This window comes from Crassostrea angulata, chromosome 4, assembly GCF_025612915.1.
Source record: "Crassostrea angulata isolate pt1a10 chromosome 4, ASM2561291v2, whole genome shotgun sequence".
Lineage (NCBI taxonomy): Eukaryota > Metazoa > Mollusca > Bivalvia > Ostreida > Ostreidae > Magallana > Magallana angulata.
In genome coordinates, this window is record NC_069114.1 from 46,595,752 (window position 1) to 46,622,094 (window position 26,343).

The following is a 26,343-nucleotide window of genomic DNA, read 5'->3' on the forward strand; positions in this document are numbered from 1 at the left end:
TTACTTACTTCTATGAAAATGTCCTCCTATATTTCCGATGGGAAAATATCCTCCGGATCCATATCCAGGGTATCCAGTGGTGAGAGATCCGGTGGGATAGCCCAAAGAACTTCCAAATGTTCCATATGTCCCTGGGAAAGTGGTGCTTCCAAATCCAGTTCCAAGTCCTCCATAATATCCCAAGTACCAGGGATAGGGGTTCACTCTCAGATCAATAAAATTCCTACCAGGTTCCCATGGGTTTCCACCGGGGAAGTACAGATAATCGCTGACCACAGTTGGATAGGAAACAGTGTTGAATAGAAAGGATGATGATGGGTAGTATCCATTGCCAAATGTGTTGTACGTGCTTGGAAAATAGGTTTGTAATCCAAAGTTTCTTATACCACCGGTGGAATAAGGGGACGTTTGGAATCCTAGACCCTGGCTTCCACCTGCTGTATAAGGAAGATATGATCCACCTGTGGTGTAAGTTGGATAGGTTGCACAAGCCAATCCGAGGAGGGTTGCAAAGAGTAAAACGGAAATCATTCTGTTCCTAAATAATTGTAAAATAAAATATATTTCACTAGAAACCACGTCTTCCTCCATACAAATGTAAAAATATAAAGAGCTATCCTGTACTTTCGATCGATAATAAAATTGCTTGTCGTTTTTTAATTAAAATTTTACTATGATAAAGTTTTGTTTCTTACACTTAATAGATGTATATATTTTAAGGGTTAAATTTAAAATTTATAAAGGTGATTGCCTCATCTAATCTTTTGAAATATTTTATAGTACACCTCTAGGAAAAGAAAAAGGGGAAATAATCCGTGTACCAATACTTAACCTGAATTTAGAAGTTCAAAGAAATTAAAAACATTGCCATTTGTTTATTTCAATTTAAATTTCTATAAAGAATGAAATGATGATATAAAGTAAACTTTAACCACAAATATACCAACAATAAATAGTATTGATTTTTGTCTAAGTGTATTATTATCAAGTGTTAAGTACCTCTTGTTTACAAATAATTGTTGAGTTTAAAGCAATATGAGCTGTATTTTTTTAAATTTTATTTTCCTGCAAAAACCTGCTAGTATGATAAATCTGCCTGTAACTTAAACTTTTATGATAAATAAGATTTTAAAAAATCATTAATTTTTGTCAGGAGAAAGATTTCTCTTATAAGGAATATATAGCAGATCAATGTTTTGTACAGGACGACAATGATTCAATTTTTCTCCAATTAAGGCTTCTTAATGGCTTTTCCCCACAAAAACAGAGCTGACAGAAATTTTAAAACCATGATATTTTTTGTCATTTTAGTACAAAATGACACTTTCTTTCAAAAAATTTTCAACATGAAAATTGCAGCTCATATTGCTTTAAACTTCGGAAAATTATTTATGCATTCTTATCTTATCCTTTTTGTAAGCAAAATTTCTATTGTTAATCATTATAATTAAGAAGTTTAATCATGAATACAAAATTTAGAGAACTTTCTTAACTTTCTTTTCTTAAAGTTTTAAAATGTGAAAATTTTGATTTACCTGCTTTGAAGATTACAAATGGAGCATATTTAATTCAGCTTTGCGTTGGTTTATATATCGATTCAAAAGATGAGACGATGATAAATGAAGTAATATGATGATTTAATTGATGATGGATTTAATCATGTATGCGGATGGTACAACAAAAAGGACGTATGTTTACAGCTTGTTGTCAAGTCTGAACAATGAAACGTCTTTTTCTCATTCTGACAATTAAACATTGGGGGGAGGGGGGGTATTGTTAACTCTTTTTCTTAAAAATTAAATTAGTTCAATACATACAAAGTTATCACATCTATAAAAAAGGTAAATACAGATATAAATTTATTTGTCATAGTAAATTATAATAACAGTAAGTTATTCCGGAACACCATAAGTTGCACTTTCGATTTGGAGTAACTCGGGACTTTTCTCGTTTTTAGTGCTAAACTGCAGTTTGAAATATGACGTTATAACATTTAAATATAGATTAAACTTCAATACATCTGTCAAAAATACGCCGGTTTCCAAGTGGAAAAACCAAATTTAAGCTAAATTAGTTTTTCTTTCATTTCAAAGGTAACTATTGATTTAAATATATTATGAAAACAACAATAAATGGCAAAATATGCATTTCATTCAAATTTACCCAATATCGACCAATATCAACTCTCCAGCCCTCGGCCTGATATTCTAATATCAGGCTAATATGAAAAGCAATGCATATTTTGTATTTTTCTCTTTGTATCATATCACAGAATATTGTATAAATTGATACAATAGAATGTATTGGGATATGATACAATAACTATACGCTATTACGAATAAAGCGTATGGTATATAATTTTCAAATGATACGTTTTAAAAATATATGATACGATATTTGTATAATATGATGTGAAATTGTATAAAATGATATAATATTGTTTTATATGATACGATACTGTTACATATGATACGATTCCGTATTATTCTATGCGATACAAGATATTACTATTCTTACTATTACTATTCTTTATTTGCAATATGATAGGAATAAAAATCATATGATATATCGTATATGAACAATCACATTCATCAAGAACGTTTGATTGATGTAGGACCAAACTTTTATCATACTTGACAATGGAGAAATGGCAATTGCATCTTAAGTTTGTTTTAAGTTTTAAAAAACTGTTTGAACCATGAAAGTTTGAAAATTACAGCATCTAGATATATTAAGATTAAGTTATGTATCAATAAAATATTTTTGAATTTATTAACCAGGCAAGTTTGATCAGCCGTTCCTGAGTTGTTCTGAAATATTTAATCTACTTTAGTATCTGGTAACTCAAACCACTTTCTGTATATTTCGCTAGGTATTTAATCAACATTGCAAGTTTGAATTAGTGAGGACCATTTCTTTCCAATCCTACTCTAGAAACCTTTGGTAAAGTTTCGACCAGTAATAATTTAGATATGGCCATCAAAGAGCACTTACTATAAAAACTTTGATTAGCTTTAAAAACTTTATCCTGCCAAGCATCTGACACTCATGGTCCAGACTCAGCATTCAAGTATGTCCTTTTGTATGCCCATATGCAACATTCATGCATGTTTGTTGAAGACAGGACTGGTAATAACTTAGAAATAAGACCTTCTTCAGAAAGTTTAACCAAGTAGTAGTAGTAGTATACGCTTCTACCGCTTTCGTCTTGGTATGCTAAAAATAAATAGTGAATATTAAATCAATCAACTATTGCATATATTTCAATCCCAAGACTTTTCAGCTTCAACTTTCATTAATTATTTTTCAAACATTGATTTAAAAAAAACCAATTGAAGTATTTGGTTTTTTGGGGGGAGGGGGAGCGCGAGGGGCAATTTAAAAAGTCCTTGTTTTGGCTTGTCAAGATTTTTTGGATGTGCTTGCCCCCCCCCCCCCCCCTTTAAAAAATGATGGTACGTGCTTGGTACTTACACTTTTTTCTGCAGTGATTTTTTTTTAGTTTATAGAAGTCAACAGATTTGTGAAAAAGTATAGAACAAAGCTCATAAAAATTCTTCATACTTTTCCGATGTAATTCTGTGGTAAAGATATTCTGGTCGCTATTGATCTGTTTATCTTGTATTTGTTTCTATCAAAATATTTTATTTGTGATGCATTTTCAATTTTCTCTATCTAAATGGTCTCAACATAAGCAAAAATAATTGATTGTTATCTTTGTACAAGTGTAACTCTTTCGCTATAACCATTGTTTGCATTCAGAACTGTGTCATATCATAGCGTTAATTATTTAAGTATATGTTTACATAGTGTTACGCCCGTACAGGCTACCATAGGTAGAACTCTTTTGTCAAGTGAGGTAATTTTATATCTTGTTACATTATTCTGTTTATTTGGCGGTAAGCACATGGTGCAGCAAAGTCAGGAAAACCCTCATATATTACGAAAATAAGGCACAAGGAGGTAAATACATTTCTATTTTGTGTAAAGATCATTTGCTTATTCCAATATTAATTTTCAATACAAGTATATTGAATTCTGTGTAATTGTTTACAGTTTCACGGTGAAGTTTGATACTGTTTGTGACTCTGCGGCGGGAATACCCGTATTTTTGTTCTACATTAAACTTCATCAGTCAAAACCAAGTCAACCTTGTTTTATCTACGAGAGGGTCGATCCATAACCGCACATCTCTGCCGTAACAGTGAAACTCCTTCCGAGGAATCGTAAAACGGTGAGTGTGACCTATGGAAGCCTGAAGACGCCATTACCGATGCTGTGATTGAACGTAACTGCGACATGTGATGTTTCTTTGATGATGTGTAACTGTGAACGAAATATTTGCGATTTATAGTGATAACATTGCGATTTATATTGATGATATTGACTGGTTTAAAATTGTATGGCGGCACGTTTGCGTTATACGGTGACAATTTTTAACATAACATTTTGTGTTTGAATGTGCAAATAACTGGTTAAACTTTATTACTCTCTGTGTTACAAATATGTCGGACGACGGGACGTCTTATACAGATGCAATTTCATTTATTTCTCCCGAATCAAGGAACGAAGCGAACGTGAACGATCACGACAAAGAAAATACTGAAGAAACCTCTGAAGGAGCTGCTAAGGACTCTGAACAAGCAAACCAGACCTACACATTAAGGCCGCGTGATCGCAAGATGACCCCGAAAGGTTTAGATTGGCAAGTCGATAAGATATGCTCAGACTTTAAGCTTCATGTTTCAAGATGGCGGAAGTGTGCCTCTTCTATTGAAATTCTTATCTCGGATTCGAGTGATACCAAGCACATTAGACGAGAAAGAGACATTCTTATGAACATTATGACTACTCTAAGTGAAATTTATGATAGGCTGAAACAAACACTTACCAATGAAGAAGATGTGAAGTACAGAGACTTATTAGATCAGTATCAGGGAAGATTAGAGATTACTTCTGGAGATAATCATACATTAATGAGAGACATCTCAAACTGTTTAAGAGAACTAGAGTGTGACTCGGTTTCCAGGGCTTCGGGTAGATCACACAACAGTCGTACATCAAGGTCATCGAGGCATTCCAATACGTCCCGGGGTTCTAGAGAGTCGATAGATACAGTCATAGAGGCAGCGGCCCTGAAGACAAAACTGAAGTATATTGACACGGAGGCAAAACACAAAGCAGACCTTGAAAGGATCAGAGTCCAGAAGGAGCTTGATATAGCCCAGGCTAAGTTAGAAGCACTTGAGACTTTGGAGGATACTGGACCATTCTTATACAGTGACTTTAAACATTCCGTCCCGGAGCTTGACTCCAAGGAGCATGTTAAAAGATTTATTGATACTCAGGTCAGGCCAGAAGAGGATAAGGCCAAGATAAAACCAGTGTCTCAAGCGCCTCCAATTCTGCATAGGAACCTCATGCTGCCTACGTTCACTTCTCCACAAACACAGCAGGAAAATGTTGCCACCAGTAATGCATCAAGAGTTCCGCTAAGCAACGTAGACTTGCAGTCACTTAGTAATCCTACACCGCCTAGTAGTGGTCTTAGACCAACGGAGCAAGGCTTATTAGATCTGGCTACTTCACTAGCGAAGCAAGTTAGTCTAGGTCGTTTACCTCCTCCCGAACCTACAATTTTCCTAGGAGATCCTTTGAAGTACCCTAGCTGAAAGGCATCATTTCAGACACTCATAGAACAACGTCAGATTCCAGCATCAGAAAGGATTCATTACTTAAAGAAGTATCTGGGTGGATCAGTTAAAGACGTTGTAGAAAACTATTTTCTACTGTCGACAGATGATGCATATGAGGAGGCGAAAGGACTATTAGAACAAAGATATGGTAATGCGTTTGTTGTTGCCAATGCATTCCGAGACAAACTGGAGAAATGGCCGAAGGTAGGACCAAGAGATGGTGTTGGGCTGCAGAGATTCGGCGACTTTCTCAAACAGTGCTACACAGCTATGCAGAGCATTGGGAGCTTAAACATCCTCAACGACGAGAGAGAAAACAGACGATTACTAAGCAAACTACCAGACTGGCTAGTAACAAGATGGGGTAGAATTGCCACTCAATACAAAGAAGAGAGGATGGAATTTCCTCCGTTTAAGAACTTCATGGACTTCATAGTTAAAGAAGCTAAGATTGCAACAGATCCTATAACCTCGATAGAGTCTGTGAAGAAGTCTGAACTCGCCCATACAGAGCCGAGTAAACCACGACCTGATTTCAAGGCACGACAGCGAGGTACAGCTGACTATGGAAAACGGTCTTTCCTGACAGATGTTGATGAGGATCAGGTTGCAAATGTGAATGTTGCAAATAGGAGTGACAGAAGAAGAAATTGTGTTTTGTGTGAAGGAAATCATGAACTAGATGACTGTAAACAGTTCTTAACGAAGAGTTTGGAAGGAAGAAAACAGTATGCGAAACAGAAAGGTCTTTGTTTTGGATGTTTACATGCGGGTCATTTATCAAGGAAGTGTCGTCAGAGAAAAAGTGCAGAACTTGTTCCAAGTTCCACCCGTCATCCTTACATGGGGACGTATATCAACGAGGACAGCACCAGATGGTGGAGGATATTAAGACAGTAGTGTCAAAGGAGAGTCCATCAGGAACAACACTCATGAATCACTCTGGAGCATCTAGTAAAAGTACCATGATACTTCCAGTGTATGTTTCACATAAAGAGAACCCAGATAGAGAGAGGTTAGTTTATGCACTACTCGACATACAGTCGGATACCACCTTTATTCTAGACAAGACTTCAAAGGCCCTTGGACTTGAAGGAAAACCTGTGAAGCTCATGCTTTCTACCATGTATGCAGAGAATAAAGCTGTAGATAGTTGTAAGATTGGAGGACTTCTTGTGCGTGGTTTCAACAGTGAACATAGGATACCATTACCGGAAACGTACACAAGAGAGATCATGCCTGCCAACAGATCTCATATTCCGACACCGGAAATTGCAAGAAGATGGCCTCACTTGGAGGTTATTGCAGATGAACTTCTACCTCTTGCTGATTGCGAGGTTGGATTACTTATTGGCTACAACTGCGTGAAGGCTTTGACGCCTAGAGATGTTATCGTTCCATCCGTAGACGGACCTTATGGTCAACGCACTGACTTGGGGTGGAGTGTAATAGGCATAGTAGAGAATGACTGTTCAACGGAATGGGATGAGGACCCCATAGGAATTAGTCATCGTATTGTTGCGTGCGATGTGCCTACAGAACTTTGCAGATCTGAAGTTTCAAGACCAGACCATGTTGTATTTTCCTTAAGGAACAAGATAAAGGAAGTAATCAACCCTGAAGAGGTAGTTAGGATGCTTGAAGTGGACTTTAGCGAGAACTCAAATAGTTCTAAACACATTTCCTATGAAGACAGAAAATTTCTGGATGCCATGGAAAAGGGGATTCATAAGCTGGATGGGCATTATGAAATGCCATTACCTTTCCGAGAAGCTATGCCATACCTGAGCAATAATAGAGACATGGCATTACAGCGACTGCAACATTTGCGGAACCGATTTGCAAAGGATGCACAGTATTGCGAGCATTACATTTCCTTCATGAGAGAATTGATTTTGAAGGGTTTCGCAGAAAGAGTACCGGAAAAGGAAATCAACGTTGATAGTGGACAAGCATGGTACATTCCACACCATGGTGTGTATCATCCGCAAAAACCAGGAAAGTTGCGTGTAGTCTTTGATTGCAGTGCGAAGTATATGGGCCAGTCATTAAATGACCATCTGCTACAAGGACCTGATATGATGAATATGCTTGTTGGAGTTTTGTGTCGTTTCCGCAAAGAGCCTGTTGCCTTTGTTTGCGATATTGAGCAGATGTTTCACCAGTTCAAGGTGAATGTGGAGCACAGAAATTATCTACGATTCCTGTGGTGGGATGACGGCAATTTCAGTAAGGATCCTACTACTTACCGGATGACGGTACACCTGTTTGGGGCAGTGTCCTCCCCAGGATGCGCCAACTTTGGCCTGAGACAAGCTGCTACTGATGGAGAACTTCAGTTTGGATCTGATGTTGCGAACTTTATCAAACGAGACTTCTATGTTGATGACGGACTGAAGTCGGTCGCTACTCCAGAGGAAGCCATAAGCCTTATAGAGAGAAGCAAAGAGTTATGCTGTGGAAGTGGTTTGAGATTACACAAATTCCTCTCAAACTCGAAGGAAGTTTTGGAGAGCATTTCAGCTGACGATAGGGCAAAGGGACTAGCAGGTATTGACATACATCAGGACAAACTTCCCATTGAGAGAACTCTAGGTATCCAGTGGTGTATTCAGACAGATGCATTCCAGTTCAAGATTACCCCGAAGGACCGTCCCCTTACTAGACGAGGTGTTCTTTCGACGTTAAGTTCCGTATACGATCCACTTGGATTCATTGCGCCTTTTGTCCTAGTTGGGAAACAAATCTTGCAGGAAATGTGTAGAAACCAAACAGATTGGGATAGTCCTCTACCAGAGAACTTGCGACCCAGATGGAGATGTTGGAGGGATGATCTCGAGAAGCTTGGTTCCTTGGAAATCAAGAGATGTCTGAAACCTGAGAACTTTGGAGATGTCGTAGTGGCCGAACTACACCATTTATCAGATGCAAGCACTATTGGTTATGGCCAGTGCTCATATCTTCGCCTTATAGATGACAAGCAACAAGTACATTGCTCTTTAGTTATGGCCAAATCCAGAGTCACGCCACTGAAGCAAGTTACTGTACCTCGTTTGGAACTTACTGCTGCTCTCGTTTCTGTTAAAGTCAGCTCCCAACTTCTAGAAGAGCTCGAAATTAGCAATGTCGTTGAATGGTTCTGGACAGATAGTACTGTTGTCCTTGGATACATTGCTAATGATTCTCGGCGTTTTCACGTTTTTGTCGCCAACAGACTTCAACAGATTCGTGACCGCACGGAACCCTGTCAGTGGAACTACATCAGTTCAGCAGAGAACCCAGCAGACATAGCATCACGTGGAATTACAGCTGCTGAGTTACGAAACAGGAAGGAATGGTTCAGAGGACCCAATTTTCTATGGGAGTCCAGTTTACCATTTTCTGGTCAACCTGTTAGCAAGCCAAGTATATCAGAGGACGATCCTGAGGTTAAGCGTTGCCAGGTGTTTGAGACGAAGGTGGAACCTACTGAATATACGTCACTAATTGACTATTTAGAACGTTGTTCTGATTGGAATCGTGCCAAGAGACTCATAGCAAACTGTCTTAAGTTCAAGACGTTGCTTAGAAAGATTCCTTGTCAGAAGGCAACAGATGCAGTGCCTTCAAAGGAGCAAGGATTGCCTGTAGCTTTATTAGAGGAAGCAGAATTGGCCATTGTGAGATTAGTCCAGAAAGAGGCTTTTAGTGAAGAATTGAAAATTCTGAACAACACCAAGGGATGTGAAGATGTTAACAGAAAGAAGTCTGTTCGAAAAACATCCTCCCTTTACCGACTCGATCCATTTCTGGATAATAATGATGTTTTACGAGTTGGAGGTCGTTTGCAGAAGGGAGAATTTACGTCTTATGTTAAGCACCCAATCATTTTACCAAGGAAGTCGCATGTTACAAGGCTTATCATCAGACACTTTCATGAACGCAGCAGACACCAAGGACGAAGTATCACAACCAATGAGATTAGATCAAATGGTTATTGGATTATTGGCTGCAGTTCTGCTGTGTACAGTCTCATTTCAAGATGCGTGAAATGTCGTAAACGTCGCAGTCAAACACTGGATCAGAAAATGAGCGACCTACCTGCTGACAGACTTGCAGCAGAGGCACCCTTTACGTACAGTGGGGTAGACTTCTTCGGACCATTCTACATCAAAGAAGGGAGAAAAGAATTGAAGAGATATGGAGTTTTGTTCACATGTATGTCTTCAAGAGGGGTGCATCTAGAGACCGCAAACTCTCTCGACACCAGTTCATTTATCAATGCTCTGCGCAGATTTCTGTCGATACGTGGACCAGTAAAACAATTGAGATCAGATAGAGGTACTAACTTTGTCGGGACTGAGAGAGAACTCAGAGAATCTCTAGAAGAACTAGACGACAGTCGCCTGAAGCAGTTTCTAACAGCAGAAGGATGTGATTATATCAGTTTTAAAATGAACATTCCGTCAGCGAGTCATATGGGCGGAGTTTGGGAAAGGCAGATCAGGACAGTTCGCAATGTGCTTTCTTCTCTTTTGCAGGACTTTGGATCTCAGTTGGATGATGAGGGTCTTAGAACCCTTTTCTGCGAAGCTATGGCTATTGTCAACAGTCATCCACTTACCATCTCGAACTTGCATGATCCGTTTGCCCCTGAACCAATCACACCTAACCACCTTCTGACCATGAAGTCTAAGGTTGTCTTACCACCACCTGGTGAGTTCCAGACGCCAGATTTGTATTGCCGTAGGAGATGGCGCCGCATACAATACTTAGCCAATGAATTCTGGACACGTTGGAGAAAGGAATATGTTCAGATTCTTCAGACGCGTACAAAGTGGTCGTCAACAAGAAGGAATATCCAAATTGGAGATGTCGTTATAGTGAAGGATGATAACTTGCCCCGGAATCAGTGGCATCTTGGTCGTGTCATAGATACATATGCAAGCGAGGATGGGTTGGTCCGTAGTGTTAGATTAGCTATCGGAGACAGCAATCTGGACAAGAAAGGCAAGAGGAACGGTCAGCTTTCAGCACTTGAAAGACCTATTCACAAGTTAGTCTTGTTGTTGGAGAACGAGACCGGGGAAGACCCCACCGAGGAGCCATATTAGGAACCTATTTGAGTGTTTCTTTATGGACATTTTATTAGTTGTGAGATTGTATATATGTTAAAATTAGTTATTCACTAATTTGGGGAGCCATGTTACGCCCGTACAGGCTACCATAGGTAGAACACTTTTGTCAAGTGAGGTAATTTTATATCTTGTTACATTATTCTGTTTATTTGGCGGTAAGCACATGGTGCAGCAAAGTCAGGAAAACCCTCATATATTACGAAAATAAGGCACAAGGAGGTAAATACATTTATATTTTGTGTAAAGATCATTTGCTTATTCCAATATTAATTTTCAATACAAGTATATTGAATTCTGTGTAATTGTTTACAGTTTCACGGTGAAGTTTGATACTGTTTGTGACTCTGCGGCGGGAATACCCGTATTTTTGTTCTACATTAAACTTCATCAGTCAAAACCAAGTCAACCTTGTTTTATCTACGAGAGGGTCGATCCATAACCGCACATCTCTGCCTTAACACATAGTTTGCATTAAAAATTATCATGAACTTGTATTTGTGACATTTTTGGTTATTTTTTCCATGCGCTCTAGGTTTTTATGAAATGGGTACATTATTTCTCTAACTATGAAATTTAAATTGAGTTTCATAACTCATATTATGAAAATTCGAATTCATAAACATTTTGGCAATTGCCGTTGATTGATTAAAGTACTCCTAAATTTTGTAACAAATTAAAATGTACTCACTTTTGGCTGATAAAGCATTAACTGTACCATAAGAATTCGATAAAAAAAATTACAATTTTTAAATAATAGTTTAATAACCCGTTTTGATTTTAATAACAATTTTTTATCATTTCAAAATGATATGCAATGAAATAAAATTGAGTAAATAAATGTTCAATATATTCATTGAAAATTATAAACAGGAAAGTTATTATTATTAAACTTTTTTCCGCTCTCAAAACTATTTTCTCGTTTATAACAATTTCCAAATCATAAAAACTTTGGAACGGGTGCACCATTTTGACAAATTTTTCAATTGTTTATGAAATTATAATTTCGGAAATGAGGTCCTTCAGGAACTGCATAGTCAGATACCTTGTCCTCTCGTCATAAAATACGGTGAAGTTTTTATTACAGAGACAAATACCTGTGGGATTTTTCTACAAACATTCACATGAAATTAGCGTTAAAGAGATGTCATTGGATTTAGAGATATTTGAAAGAAATTAATAGCACTACTTTAGAAGGGCCACAGTGAACAATTGTTGGTAATCATTTGTAGTGATTGATATTTTTGGGTCACTGAGTAATGTAATCCTAACGATATATACGTAGGAATATTAAACAACCAACAGTTTTATAAATTGCAGTGAAATATACGTTTATTCATATAAAGAAATATATATAAAAACATCAACATACAATGTTATGTTCGCATAGTCGTTCTCCGGCTGGACAGAAACCAAAAACAGTCCATTTATTCTTTTGTTTACTTTCTTCTCTGTATTGAATGGAAACGTGAAATGATTTAATCATAAAGTGTAAAAAGATATCAAATCTCAATATAATGAAAACCAGATGAAACAAATACAATGTTATCTCTTTCATAAGTACATGTAGTAAATTTTCTCTTACTAAAAGTCCCATGGGAATGTTTCTACTCACTATGATAACCTCCAACGATGCTTCCACTGATAAGACCTCCATTCAGTCCACCCAAACCATCAAGTCCTCCATTTAATCCATCTAATTCACCTAGGTTAGACCCTAATCCTCCCAAATTTCCGAATCCACCCAAACCTCCAAATCCAGTATTGTAGGTACTGTAGAGAGGATAGCCAGAACCATATCCAAGTTGGAGAGAATATCCATAGCTAGGATAAGTTGCTGTGGCAAGACCACAGTTGATTCCAAGAATTATGAGTTCCAACATTGTTAACTGTCATGCTCTTGTGTATAAAATTAACTGAGAGACAAAAGCACCAAATGCAGGTGATAAAGATATATTGCTACATGAGTAAGGAAAGTAATATAATCTAAAATACATGTATGTACATTAAATGTATAGCAACATTTTACGCTCCTTGTGTGATAAAACTTGATAATGCATGCAGCAAAGTACTGCAATGAAAAAATGACAATAACAAACCGTCAACCATCTCAAAAATCCATAAAACAAAATACAAATTCAAAACAGAGCCATACGGACCTCTAAAAAGATAGAGGTAGGATCAGGGGCTCTTAACATAAAGCATGCTAAGATATTGACTTAAGTATGGTCAGAAGTAGGACTTAGGCGGAATTCTAGGACCTACATAAGTTCTATTTAAGTATGTCTTATACTGTAACATAAAGCAAACTTAGCAATGTCTTATCTAAGTAATGTGCATTTAAAAAGTAAAAAAAAGTGTTTTTCATTTCTTTTGTCGAATTTGAATGTATTGATAATAAAATCATATTTCTATAGATACATGAGCATGACATCTTTAATATTTAATGGGGTAAATGTACAGACATAACATTTAAGGTGGCATAAGTATACATACATATGTACCTAAAATTTTTAAAAAGCACAAAGTGATGGATCTCGGGCAAAATATTCAGTCTATTGTTGTTCCTTCTTTGTTTTGACGAATATTCACTATTTTAGTCATTCAGGATCGAAGACTGCCTGAGGCGTGATATCGCGATGCCGTTAGACCTTGATATAATTATATAGTGGATTTCTTTTCATCTTTCGCTCTACATCTTATCTCACCAATAAGGCAATTTAAATACCCTGGGTATATTTTCTTCATTAAAATGATATATTGAAATGAGGCAATTGTCTTCTTTAAAATCACTGAGGGTTTTACTGTCTTCAAAAGGTTTTTTTTCGCGACTTTATATATACTATTACTTATTAGGTTAGTTACTGACTCACTACGGAAATGTACTGGGTTGATCAATCTCATAGATGGCGAGGCGAAGACGAGCCGTCTATGAGATTAATCAACTCAATATATTTTGTTTTCCCGAGGACCATCAAGCGACATATTTATTCACAAATAGCGATGATCTACGCAAAGCCATGTACAAAATGCCTAACACCTCGTCCAATTTAACTCATTTAAACTCTTCAAATTTTCAATCTCACCTTTCAAATACTCTTTAAAAATCTTTGCTTCACCTATGTTCACTTACAATGTTTGTTGCTATTCAATTTTAAAAGTTTTCTCCCTTTCCTCTGCAGATATTTGAGCAATTTTCGACGCTGCCATTTTGTTCTGCTCCATACAAAACAATGTGACGTCAATATTCTAAGAGCAACTACTCTAATTTTAAAGAATTGCAAGGGGCAACTACTCCAAATACTTTTAGAACTTACAGCATGCGGTTTATGTATTAAATACTATGAAACGTCGAAATGAGTAAGGGAAGCGTCGGCCAATGACGGCCATATTGCCTCATATTATTTCTCACCGAACAAATATAGAGATATATGAGGCAATCACGTGCTATGTCTAAACCAATGAAAGTGTGACACCTCAGTCCAAGAGAAAACAAAGTTTCTTATTGTAAACTGACCATTACGTTTTTACAACCTATTCAGGAGCCTACTTGCATACTACCGGTATCTAGAAAATGTTAAAGATCATTCATGCTTATATCAATCAAATAAAAAAATTTATATTGGTGAATATTAAGATGTTGATTCTGTGTTAATACTACTTTGTAATAAAATGCTGAACTGAAATAATTAACAATTACACATTGAAATGTGTGAAAACAACACTTAGGACATACTTAAGTCAACTCTACCGACCGCCTTTTTAGGTAAATTATCCTATCTTAACACTCTTCTACTTACGGACTTAAGTCTAAGAATGTATATAAGTCCTGCTTAAGCACTGTCTTAGACTCAAGTACCTTTTATGTTACGAGCCCCCGGTGCCTAGGAGGAGTAAGCATCCTCTGCTGACCGGTCACACCCACCGTTGCTCTTTGTCGTAATCGGAAAACAAAACGGGAAAGTCCGCAAACAATTAAGTGACGAAAGTATTTTGCTACATAATTAAGGAAAGATGATTACAGAAAAATTGAATTCATCGCGTTCATCATAAAGTTTTGGTGTTAGGTTACCATCAATGTCCATTTGCAGTAAACTATCCAAATATGTAACAGATGACACAGACTCTGTGGTATCTTTTATTTCAAGTTCACGGGATATATCGATTCGAAGTAAGAATGGAAATAACAATTGTTAAAAGATAATACGTCGTCGATATACCTGAATGTTGACTTGAATGCCACAGCGAGTGATTTATTATTTTTTTTCACGAACAAGTTTTTAAATTAATTCTGCTTCATAAGTAAACAAAAATAGGTCTGCTAACAATGGGGCACAATTGGTACCCATGGGAATTTCAACAGATTGTTGGAAGACTTGCTTTCCAAAAACTACATAGATGTTGTCTATCAGACACTCTGAAAGCATCTTTTTAATGTCAACTTCAGAGTACTTGTGTGTGCAATAAGAAAGGTTCTTAACAAAATTATTTTTTTTTATATTTCCATTGATAAGATAAGTATTTTTACTTCCATTTTTATTGAAGAAACAGCTGTCGATGATATCAAAAAGCCTAGATTTTAATTTGTCATGTGAAATGGTTGTATAAAGCGTTGAAAATCGTACGTTTTGATGCTAATGATTTTGGTAAGGTTTTGTGATCTCAAAGTTTCTAATAATTCTTTAGAGGTATTTTAGTATCCATATCTGATTCACACCACTTCTGGAGTAAATTGTTGTACAGTACTCTTCAAGTTTCTCCTTCACTACTGTAAGAAATTTCGTAAGGAGTAAAGAGAGAGGTTTGGTAGAACATATACTGGAACCTACTATATATCTCTGTTTGTAAGGACTTTTGTGAAGCTTCTGAATCCAGTACAAATAAGGTAAATGAAATTCATTATGTTTATTGGGGATATTAAAGATATCCATAACCGATTTATGATTTTGAAGTATTTCCTGCTTGAAAAGGCTGCTATGGGGTAAAAGGAGGATTACCATGTGTAGAATCGAAACCTAGTTCTTTGAAAATGCAATTAATATAATGTGCCTTACAAACAAAGACAATGTTGTTACTTGCCTTATCAGCAGGGACCAGTATACTGATCGTGCAATCTATCTAGTTCTTATACTAATTAATATCTCTTTTTTGGCAGTTTAAAGGTTTTAATCGCATACAGAAATACGTGTACTGTAGATGATAAATGTTTTGTATTTAGCTGAAGACGCAAGACTAAAATTTATTACAAAAATATACCAAATCCTTATTAAACTTTCAATTTAAAAAAAAAAACAATCATCTTGAACAAATTTTATTTTTTCATATTTTTTTTTTAATGATATCTTATATTGATATAATTTCGTTTTTAAGTTCAGAAAATTGGCGTGAAAGCAAAATAATAATGATTATAATAAATTACAATGAACCACTTTTAGTAGTACATCAGCTTTTGGAGTATTGACCTCATAAGATTTAATACTAAAATACAGATAAGTAGTGTTAGTGATTGAGCGCTCGTATTATACAGCTTTTTGTATTATCGAATGAAAAAAATGTAGCTGTAAGAACAATTTGGAATAAATTTAGATTTTCAGTTAAGTGTATTTTGATGTTTAAATAATTTTCTAAATACTTTGTAAAACAATCCATTTTTCACCGTTTTCCACTCTTCAAATCGTTTTCTCATTTGTAATAATTTCAAAATAAAGACAACCTTGGTAATGTTGTGCCATTTTCAGGGATTACCGGTATTCACAGGCACTAGTAATAACAGGCAATCAATAATAACAGTTCATGAACGGGTGAATTCCAGGTACTTCGGGGTTAAATAACTTGAGTAAAGACATATGTTAACAAACATGAAAAGTAAGTCATTGACCTATTTATTTGAAAGTGATCATAGCACTACAAAAAAAGGGCTCCAGTGTTCAATTGGTATAACACTCGTTAAAAAGAACAAAATTTATGTGCCCCCGTCAGGGTAAGATATTTGCATGCGAATAAAAAAAACCTTGTTTAAGTTGCAGTGAAATGAACATTTATTCAAAAATATAAAAACATCATCATGAAACATTATGGTCTGCATATGTTGTTATCCTGTTAGACAGAAGCAAATTCCATTTCCGTTCATTCTTTAATAAACTTTCTTCTCTGAAACGAAACAAAAAAAACTTTTATAAATGGGTTTAAAGATATAAAAAGTATATAAAAATAAACAATGAACTGTGTCAAAAATAGAAGCATTTTATTATTTTTATAGAAGCATTCCTACTTACTATAACCACCGGTAGGATATCCTAAACCTCCGCCGATAAGACCTCCATTGAGTCCACCCAATCCACCAAATCCTCCACCTAATCCTCCATTTAATCCACCGAATCCTCCGGTTAATCCACCCAATCCTCCGGTTAATCCTCCTAATCCTCCGGTTAATCCACCCAATCCCAATCCACCGAACCCTCCATTCAGTCCACCTAATCCACCAAGGTTAGACCCCAATCCTCCCAAACTTCCTAATCCACCCAAACCTCCAAATCCAGTATTGTAAGTAGGGTAGGGATAGTAGCCAGTGTATCCTAATCCACCATAAGACGGATATCCGATACTGTTTCCAAGACCATAGCTTGGAGTATAACCGGTCACTCCACCTAGTCCTCCAAGTGAGCCCAGCCCATTTAGTCCAAAACCGCCACTTCCTAAACCACCTAAGGAACCGAGTCCACTGCCAAGTCCAAAACCGCCTAGGGAACCGAGTCCAGTGCCTAAACCTCCGAATGAGCCAAGACCGCTGCTCAGACCACTGTTAAGTCCCAAACCTCCAATGGAACCAAGGCCGTTGCCAATTCCTAAACCACCACCCAAGGAACCGAGTCCACTGTAGAGAGGATAGCCAGAACCATATCCAAGTTGGGAAGAATATCCATAGCTAGGATACGTTGCTGTGGCAAGGCCACAGGTGATTCCAAGAATTATTAGTCCCAACATTGTTTAACTGGAACTAAAACGTCAAAAAATTAATTTGATTTAGAAAAACTTTGTAATATTTTTAAAAATACTTAACCTAATGAAAGCAAGATTTTAAAATAAATGGTTTCTTAAAGAGACAGCACGGCGCATCTTATCAAAAATCCGACTTGAAAAAGTTTTCCGATCAAGTTCGGTATTTTTGTGCTACTCATGAATGTATAAACTTTCAAAAATTACAAAGTTCTCCATGAAATAAATCTAATTATTTCATTAAAATTAATAATTACTTATAACCTCACATATTTACATTGCAAATTGTTAGGGGTCAGCCTTCTTTACTATTACGCATGCATATTTACTGTAAACAAAACACATGCAGGGCTCGCAAAGATTCTCCTGTACATGTTTGTTAACAAAACATGTCTTTTCTACTTCTCCCAGGTAATTATTTTTTAAAGTTTTTTAAATAACCACAATTATTACTTTGTAAGCATGTATTTTGCGTGCTTAGGAGTTGACTGCAACCTAAATTCTTTTTTGTAAGTAGGGGTTTTTGACACATTTATGTCTGTTCATTTTAAAATGAACCGAAATTGGTAAACCGTTAATAGATTATCGAGAAAGTGATAATGTGTTCTGTTTAGAGAGTCCTTTTTACCTTGATGATCGAAGTCGGGCACGTGTCAATTACTGTCAATCAAATTCCACGTGGTACAAATAAACGATATAGAATTATTCCGGTTTGTACGACTCTTAAATTTCTGGAAGCTAATAATTACATTAAATAGGTACTTGAAAGAGATTTTTTTCTATTTCAACTGTTACAATCAACGTTATTTCTTATTTCCTAACGAAACAATAGGTAAATCTGAAGTTATCACACGTGTTTTCAGCTGTACTGTCTCTTTAAGAAAACTTTAAAGAAACATGAACTAAATTAGATTTAAATCTATTTAGTTAAAGAGTATACCTTGTATACAAAACATAAAGACCGGTTTTGTCGCAAAGAGTTTTTAATGAAATATTCCTTCCTAATTGAGAATTCGGCAATTCATTTTTTGTGATTTCTTTACCGAAATGCACTTGAAGTTAAAAAAAAAACACAGTTATATCAAACAATCCTTTCTATCTTACCTTTGGTTATGGTGCTTCGTTGAGTTGGTGAACCGATTTCTGTGGCGAAAATTTACTTGGTCCCTTATTTATACTAAAGCGCTGTGTTTCTGTGGTATTTTGACAATCATTGATGACTGAAAACAGTCCCAGTTTTTATGTTTATGACTCAAAAACATGTGTTTTCTATTTAATTTCTCTTGTTTATCAATTAATAAAATGATAATTCATAGACATTTTTTAAACAATGCAACTTGATTGTAATCCTATTCAATTACAATTTGCAAAGTCATAAACTGAAATAACCAAACGGGAAGTTTTTATTTTAATGGTAAAAAAACAGAAACCGATAGCTGACCATACTAAAAACATGTTGCTAATTTTATACAAATACCACTGCATTAACTATTGGATACAATCAAGAATGTAAAATAGAAGTAAAGTCAAAACATAAGATGACAGGTTATCATTAACTATGTTGGGATCATTATCAACCTTAATAGCTAGCATTTACAGTATAAAGCACCATCCAAAGGTACAAGTTCCGTTTCTAGCTGTAAGTTTCTAGACATATATTAAATTGTATTTACACAATGTAATAAATTTATGTTTTTACACTTATTGTCAATGCATATGACATAATAAAAATTATCGTGCATTGTTTAGAATCAGACAACCTTAATCAACTCTTCCTTGCCCTTACTCTGGCACAAAAGCACAGATCAGGAATAATAAACCATTCCGCTATAAGCATGTTGAAAATAAATGGTAAACATTATGTAATGTAATCAGAAACATTGTTTCCCTGGAAGTAGTCAAATTTATATGGTACAAATAATTAAAATAGTCGTACATATTCCAACGGCGGGGTTCAATGAGCTGGTTCCTTCACACTTAATCAAAGTACTAAAGTACTGACGAGAGTTGATCTTATTACTTATTTTAAAGTCAACGATATATAATTTCGCATGGCAAGAAATCTCTTAGCTGTATTTGAATACGCACATTTTTTTTCGAATCGCGACAAGAATGTCGAGCTATACAGAGAAAATCTCGTATAAATAAGTAATGTTGTGTAATATTTAAAGATGGAATTAACACCATCAAACTCTACGATGCATTATGTGTCATTAATCGAAATCTTTCTGGAAAAGTGTATCCAAGCATGTTTAGTCTACGCAGTTAATATTTATTGGTTCTATTTTTTAGATTGGATAGTCTGCCCTTAATTCCAAACGCTATCGCTGTAGAAACGGCGCGAAATCAGGTTTACTGAACTCTTGCGTAGGAATACATACGACTTCAAAAAATATTTAAATTTGATATATAACGTTTCCTTGAAAAACAATACTTCTGAATACATTGCATCGAATTCATCGATTATTTTCAAGTACTATGAAAATGACGGGGAGGGGGTCAAGAGTCGGCGGAATCTCGGATTATCTATACCTTAGCTTGTGGAGGCAAATATTGTAAACTTTTGGTAATAAGAGACCTGCATGCTTTGATAGTCATTCTTATTTATAGTATTTAGAATTTCATTAATAATGCACAGAAAATGAATACAGGGTATTTCTACAAGAATACAATGGACAGGATATTAAAACAGAACAATAATTCAATATTGCCTAGTAGACATATACCAAGTGGTTTTCAAGATGAAGTAAAATTGTTAATGGATGACACACAGCAATTACTTTTAGTCAAAATACATATTCAAAAATGGCTTTATTTATCAGACACCTCCGTTAATAAAAAGCTTGAATTCCGCCCCATTGCCTGGACAGTGAATTTTACAATTTAACATTATGTTATTAAGAGCATAATACCGAGTCATGACTTTACCCCCAACGACTGTGATAGAACAGTTTCTGAAGAAAATATTATTACAGCAATACATTTTCACTATGTGGCCATATTGACCCCTCACAATGGCCTGAACCCCTGTCTCAAAGACCATGAATTTCACAATTTAGGTAGAAGACTTGGTGGACATCATAGCCATGCATTTAGTTTTTGTGATCGGCTGAGTGACTCAGGTGACCCAAAAAAGTATGGTTCTCTGTTATTATAAAAACGTCCCTTCTACATCTGTAACTTTTGGAATCAGTGCAAACTATCCAATCTTGCGAGAGAACCAGTATTTATCAAATCTTTTTTCTGAAATACCAGAGTTAATTGTTTTTTAAATAACTTTGATAAAGAACTTTATCTTTAAACGTGCAAAAGATTAATATTCCAGCACAAAGAATTATTTCGATTACTGATGCATAGTTTGATGACGTCAATTCTATTTCCAAATTCATAGCAAAATTTATTTGTGGCTTTCCATCTGTACCTCAAAATTCTTTTCGGAAAAGCCCGAGAAGTCTTTTTTGTATTCATTTTGTTTTGTTTTTTTTCATATCTTAAATTCTAATTGTTCCAAAGCTATTAAAGATTATGTAGTAATGTTTTATATCCGTATTTCTATCCATCTATTATTTTGTTGCTTGTTAGTCCAGCACGTTAGTTTCTTTATAATTAAAAGTACATCTAATTATGTAATGTTCGAAAGCCGTGATATTTGTCATGGGATGGGTCAATATTTCACGGCTATATTATTTGAACTCCCTTTGCAATAACAAATGAAAATCAGAAGGGGTTCAAAATATCGCGGCCGTAATGTTTTAGCAACTATGGCTATAAAGCAATCTCTTGAAAATAATTTCTTTATGCACATAAAATATTGAAAAGAAATATTCTGATAGTTTTATCTTTAATGTAAATTTAAGGATTTTACCTGGACATACAATGTCATACAAATTATTTCACAAAATTCCTTTAGTTAATAAGGTACGCAGATTTCTTTATCGAAAGTTGTTCCATTACTTTGGAGGCATTAAATCCTACCTAAATGACAAATCTCATTACCTGTACAGTTTTGATGTAAAAATAATCATTGTTAACTCCAAAATGACATTAATTTATGGAAACCTCGTATCATTAAAAAATTAAATTGAAATGCCCTTGTTTAGTATTGTTTATTAAAGACTTGTCTCAACATTTACACGGTTCACATTTTTATATGCTTTTTGTTCGTTTTTTTTATAATTGCTTCAGAAAGATAAAAATTAAGAAAAAACCCTTTCACAATAAATACTAATTCTATAATGTTCAAACTTACAAATGCTGCGTATGATAATCCTCTTTAATCAGAAAGTAAAAAAATATCAGTGATCAGTGAATATTTTATCAATCAATTATTCTAAGTTGATTTTGCATACCTTATCTTTAAAAAACGCAGTTTTCTCCTTTGTTATTCAATTAACCTTTTCTTTTCATTACAGCTTCATCGGTTATTCTTCAAATATTGGTTTCAAAAAAATCATTCAACTCAAATGTAGTGGAAGGTGCAAATATAAAGTGTATAAATTCGAAGTACAATTATTACACTTTTCAAAACTGTAAAAGAATTTACTATGTGGCTTTTCGTTAACCAAGTATAGCGTTTAAACAAGGCATAGTACCTTGTCTTTGTTGTGTTTGCTTGTTGGTTTTGTTTTGGTTTTTTTATTTGGTTTTATACATGTATATAGATGCCCTTGATTTGAGAAATTGAAAAATAATGATTCCATCATAATGTTAAGTGTTCTGTTGTGTATCGCCGTTTTTTTTGTGTGTTTTTTTTTTGGGGGGGGGGGATTGTTACAGTATAAAATTACCTGCTCTTGCATTAAAAAAAAGAATATGAACTTGTATTTTAAACTGCAGTTATTTCTTTTTAGATAAATGTATATTGACGGATTTAACACTCCTTGTTTGATTAAACTTCATAATATATGCAAATAAAGGGTAGTGCAATATTTTACGGACTAATATCTCTATTTTTACAGTTTAAAGGTTCTAATTGCATACAGATTTATGTGTAGATGATAAATGTTTTGTGGGAAGTTGAAGAGGCATGATCAAACTAATTTAAAAATGTACCAAATCATAATTTAATATTCAATTTTTAGACATAAATCATATGGAACAAATTGCAAACTTTTTAATCTTTTTTAAGATATCTTGTATTGATAAAATGTCGTGTCTAAGTTCAGATAACTGGCGTGAATGCAGAAAAAAATTACACTGAACAGCTGAACATCTCTGAATAGTACATCAACCTTCGGAATTTTGACATCATATTAAATTCTAAAATACGGTTATGTACTTAAGTGATTTAGCGCTCGTATTATACAGCTTTTTGTATTATTGCACGAAGAAAGGTAGATTTTAAACATTATTATCATTATTATTAAAGGAAATGCGGAAAAAATTTAGGTTTCAAGTTACGTGTATGCTGATGATTTAAAAAGATTTCAAATACTTAGTAAAACAACCAATTTTTCACTGTTTTCAACTCTTCAAAACGTCTTATTATTTGCAATGATTTCAAAGTAAGGACAACCTTGTAAGGGTGTGCCATTTTCAAGGATTATTCACAGGCACTAGTAATAGCAGGTACTCAATAATAACAGTTTACAAAAGGGTGAACTTCACGTAGTTTGTAGTTAGACACCTTGAGAAATACTTATACTTCAGGGTGAAATCTTACCACAGAAACAAGTTATTGTGGGTGAGATATTTTTACACACATGAAAAGTAGTTCATTGACCTATTTATTTGAAAGTGAATCATAGCACTGTTGGAATCATTTTTATTAAAAGGAACAATATTTATCTGCCCGGAGTAAGCGTAGAACATTTTCGTGCTAATAGAAAAAAGCGCTTGTTTAAGTTGCAATGAAATGAACATTTATTCAATAATAAATATAAAAAAAACATCATCATGAAACATTATGTTCTGCATATGTTGTTATCCTGTTAGACAGAAACCAATTCCATTTACATTCATTCTTTAATACACTTTCTTCTCTGAAATGAAACGAAAAAAAAATATTGGTTAATGAATAGGTTTAAAGATATAAAAATTCAAGAATATAAAAGTAAATAAGAATAAACAATGAACTGTGTCAAAAATAGAAGCATTATAATATTTTTATAGAAGCGTTCCTACTTACTGTAACCACCGGTAGGATATCCTAAACCTCCGCCGATAAGACCTCCATTGAGTCCACCCAATCCACCAAATCCTCCATTGAGTCCACCTAATCCTCCATTTAATCCACCCAATCCTCCGGTTAATCCACCTAATCCCCCGGTTAATCCACCCAATCCTCCGAACCCTCCATTAAGTCCACCTAATCCTCCATTGAGTCCACCTAATCCTCCACTGAGTCCACCTAATCCTCCATTTAATCCACCCAATCCTCCGGTTAATCCACCCAATCCTCCGAACCCTCCATTCAGTCCACCTAATCCACCAAGGTTAGATCCCAATCCTCCCAAACTTCCTAATCCACCCAAACCTCCAAATCCAGTATTGTAGGTAGGGTAGGGAGAGTATCCAGTGTTTCCTAATCCACCATAAGACGGATATCCGATACTGTTTCCAAGACCATAGCTTGGAGTATAACCGGTCACTCCACCTAGTCCTCCAAGTGAGCCAGGCCCATTTAGGCCAAGGCCGCCACTTCCAAAACCACCGAGGGAACCGAGTCCAGTGCCTAAACCTCCCAAGGAGCCAAGACCACTATTAAGTCCCAAACCTCCCAAGGAACCAAGCCCGCCAAGTCCTAAACCACCACCCAAGGAACCGAGTCCACCGTAGCGAGGATAGCCAGAACCATATCCAAGTTGGTTTGAATATCCATAGCTAGGATAAGTTGCTGTGGCAAGACCACACGTGATTCCAAGAATTATGAGTCCCAACATTGTTAACTGGAACTAAAAACGTAAAAAAAAGATTGGTGCAAAAGGACTTTGTATTATTTTTTAAGGTATTCAATGTATAACGACCATATTTTGTACCTAATGAATGAATGGTCCGATAATCATTTTGAAGGTCTTATCAAATAAAAATACTCCACCAAAGGTATTTTCAAAATATTAATTATGGTTCAACTAATTACACCTTGAATTTTGCATTAAAGTCTATGGGCAACGTGTTTTAATAAGATATTATAAAAAGTAACTTAAAATTGTAAAACCCTTTTGGTTAATACATGCATAAACTTTCTCTTAATTAAATTATGAAATAAAACTAATCATTTACCGCAGATATTTTGACAAAATTAAAATTTTTTCTTTTTTTCAGCATGGGGAGATAACTCTTTGAAATATTTTAAGGTGCAAAATGACCGGCTTCTTATATGTTGTCAGTCGTGTGAATTTGGTTCATTACACTTTCATTTTTATCTAGCAATACATATTTAACTGGTTTCAAAAAATCAAAATTGTTCAATGTCCCTTCATTATAAATTGAATATCTTAAAAAGCGGTTATATAACTAATATTTTAGCAAGATTTTCAAAAACTGTAAGTAAAACTTTAAAAGTACATAAACTGAATCAGATTCAAATTAATGTCGTTAAAGAGTATACAGAGAATACAAATCACAAAAATAGCTTTTGCTGTCAAAGAGTATCTTTTGAAATAATCCCTTTTTATGGAAAAATTAAGCGTTTCATTTTTTCTGATTTATTTTAGCGAAATACCTCTGAAATCAAAGAGGATTGTATTATATCAAAAAAAAATTCTATCTAACCTTTGGTTGCTGTGCTTCGCTTCGTTGGTGATCTTCTGGTTTCTGTAGCAAATAATGCACATTTTGTCTTATTTATACTGAAATGCGATGTTTCTGTGGTATTCGTACAATTGTTCATGACTGAAAACAGTCCCAGTTTTTTATGTTAATGATTCAAAAACATGTGTTTTGTTTTGAATTTCTCCTCAGTTTATCAATTAATTTCATTACGATTCGTTGATATTATACGCAGTTTTCAACAACGCAACTTGATTGAAAGAATTTGCAAATTCATAAAATACAGGAAGTGTTTTATTTTGATTAATGAAAACTTTTATTTACTAAAATGCAATTACGAGCTAAAAAATGTAGCAAAAATATTAAATTGATATATATCTATCTTTAAAATAAAAGCAAATATTTTTTTCCTGATAATTATATATCAATTTCTGTTTCTGTTGGAACATATAGGTACATGCCTGTGTTCTAGTAGCTACGTATATATATTGTATAAGCATAACGTTTGATATCAAAAAAGAGTCTTCAATCTTATTATTTCTTTTCATTCACTGCCATTACATGTGACATATGAAACATCTATGAAATTAGAAACCATAACTTAGGTGCTAAGGTAGATAATCAGTATTTTTTCTCATACCAAATAAAACTGTCTTTATCCTAACGTATCATGTTATGATATGCCACCGCGGGACAGTTCTGAAATAGATGTTCAGTTGCTTTCATATCTTTATCCAATATTACCTATAACAAAGCGTCATTTGGTGTACAATCTACCAAATCTTGCTATAAAGAAGTATTTTAAGAGGGTAATGAAAAAACATATT

The 26,343-nt window shown here is 34.9% G+C and overlaps 4 protein-coding genes and 1 long non-coding RNA gene across 5 annotated transcripts; 1 reads left to right on the forward strand and 4 right to left on the reverse strand.

The window, feature by feature from the left end:
• LOC128182301 (shematrin-like protein 1) lies at nucleotides 1-531 on the reverse strand. Its single transcript, XM_052850882.1, has one exon. It carries the CDS (start codon nucleotides 529-531, stop codon nucleotides 1-3), a length of 531 nt encoding a protein of 176 aa, XP_052706842.1.
• A 3,974-nt stretch (nucleotides 532-4,505) lies between these two features.
• On the forward strand, nucleotides 4,506-10,789 carry LOC128182302 (uncharacterized). Its single transcript, XM_052850883.1, has 3 exons — nucleotides 4,506-5,600; nucleotides 5,688-6,311; nucleotides 6,482-10,789. Exons 1-3 carry the CDS (start codon nucleotides 4,506-4,508, stop codon nucleotides 10,787-10,789), a joined length of 6,027 nt encoding a protein of 2,008 aa, XP_052706843.1.
• Nucleotides 10,790-16,821: 6,032 nt separating this feature from the next.
• On the reverse strand, nucleotides 16,822-17,248 carry LOC128181905 (uncharacterized). Its single transcript, XR_008243377.1, has 2 exons — nucleotides 17,086-17,248; nucleotides 16,822-16,960 (listed from the first exon to the last, which is right to left on the reverse strand). It is a non-coding gene; the product is annotated as an uncharacterized LOC128181905 (long non-coding RNA).
• A 35-nt stretch (nucleotides 17,249-17,283) lies between these two features.
• Nucleotides 17,284-17,794, reverse strand: LOC128182303 (uncharacterized). The gene is made up of 2 exons (XM_052850885.1): nucleotides 17,453-17,794; nucleotides 17,284-17,322 (listed from the first exon to the last, which is right to left on the reverse strand). The coding sequence occupies exons 1-2, from the start codon at nucleotides 17,792-17,794 to the stop codon at nucleotides 17,284-17,286; spliced, it is 381 nt and encodes a 126-aa protein (XP_052706845.1).
• A 5,829-nt stretch (nucleotides 17,795-23,623) lies between these two features.
• Nucleotides 23,624-25,551, reverse strand: LOC128181878 (uncharacterized). The gene is made up of 3 exons (XM_052850433.1): nucleotides 25,520-25,551; nucleotides 23,934-24,699; nucleotides 23,624-23,787 (listed from the first exon to the last, which is right to left on the reverse strand). The coding sequence occupies exons 2-3, from the start codon at nucleotides 24,685-24,687 to the stop codon at nucleotides 23,771-23,773; spliced, it is 771 nt and encodes a 256-aa protein (XP_052706393.1). The 5' UTR covers nucleotides 24,688-24,699; nucleotides 25,520-25,551; the 3' UTR covers nucleotides 23,624-23,770.
• Nucleotides 25,552-26,343: the final 792 nt, after the last annotated feature.

Bases quoted from the DNA above. Each gene is read 5' to 3' on its own strand.
- LOC128182302 (XM_052850883.1), top strand. From the start codon at position 4,506: ATGTCGGACGACGGGACGTCTTATACAGATGCAATTTCATTTATTTCT. The intron at 5,601-5,687 runs GTTAGTCTAGGT...GCATCATTTCAG, and splicing joins CTACTTCACTAGCGAAGCAA to ACACTCATAGAACAACGTCA. The intron at 6,312-6,481 runs GTGAATGTTGCA...TCATTTATCAAG, and splicing joins ATGAGGATCAGGTTGCAAAT to GAAGTGTCGTCAGAGAAAAA.
- LOC128182303 (XM_052850885.1), bottom strand. From the start codon at position 17,794: ATGTTGGGACTAATAATTCTTGGAATCACCTGTGGCCTTGCCACAGCA. The intron at 17,323-17,452 runs GTGACCGGTTAT...TGGGTGGATTAG, and splicing joins CACTTGGAGGACTAGGTGGA to GAAGTTTGGGAGGATTGGGG.
- LOC128181878 (XM_052850433.1), bottom strand. From the start codon at position 24,687: ATGTTGGGACTCATAATTCTTGGAATCACGTGTGGTCTTGCCACAGCA.
- LOC128182301 (XM_052850882.1), bottom strand. From the start codon at position 531: ATGATTTCCGTTTTACTCTTTGCAACCCTCCTCGGATTGGCTTGTGCA.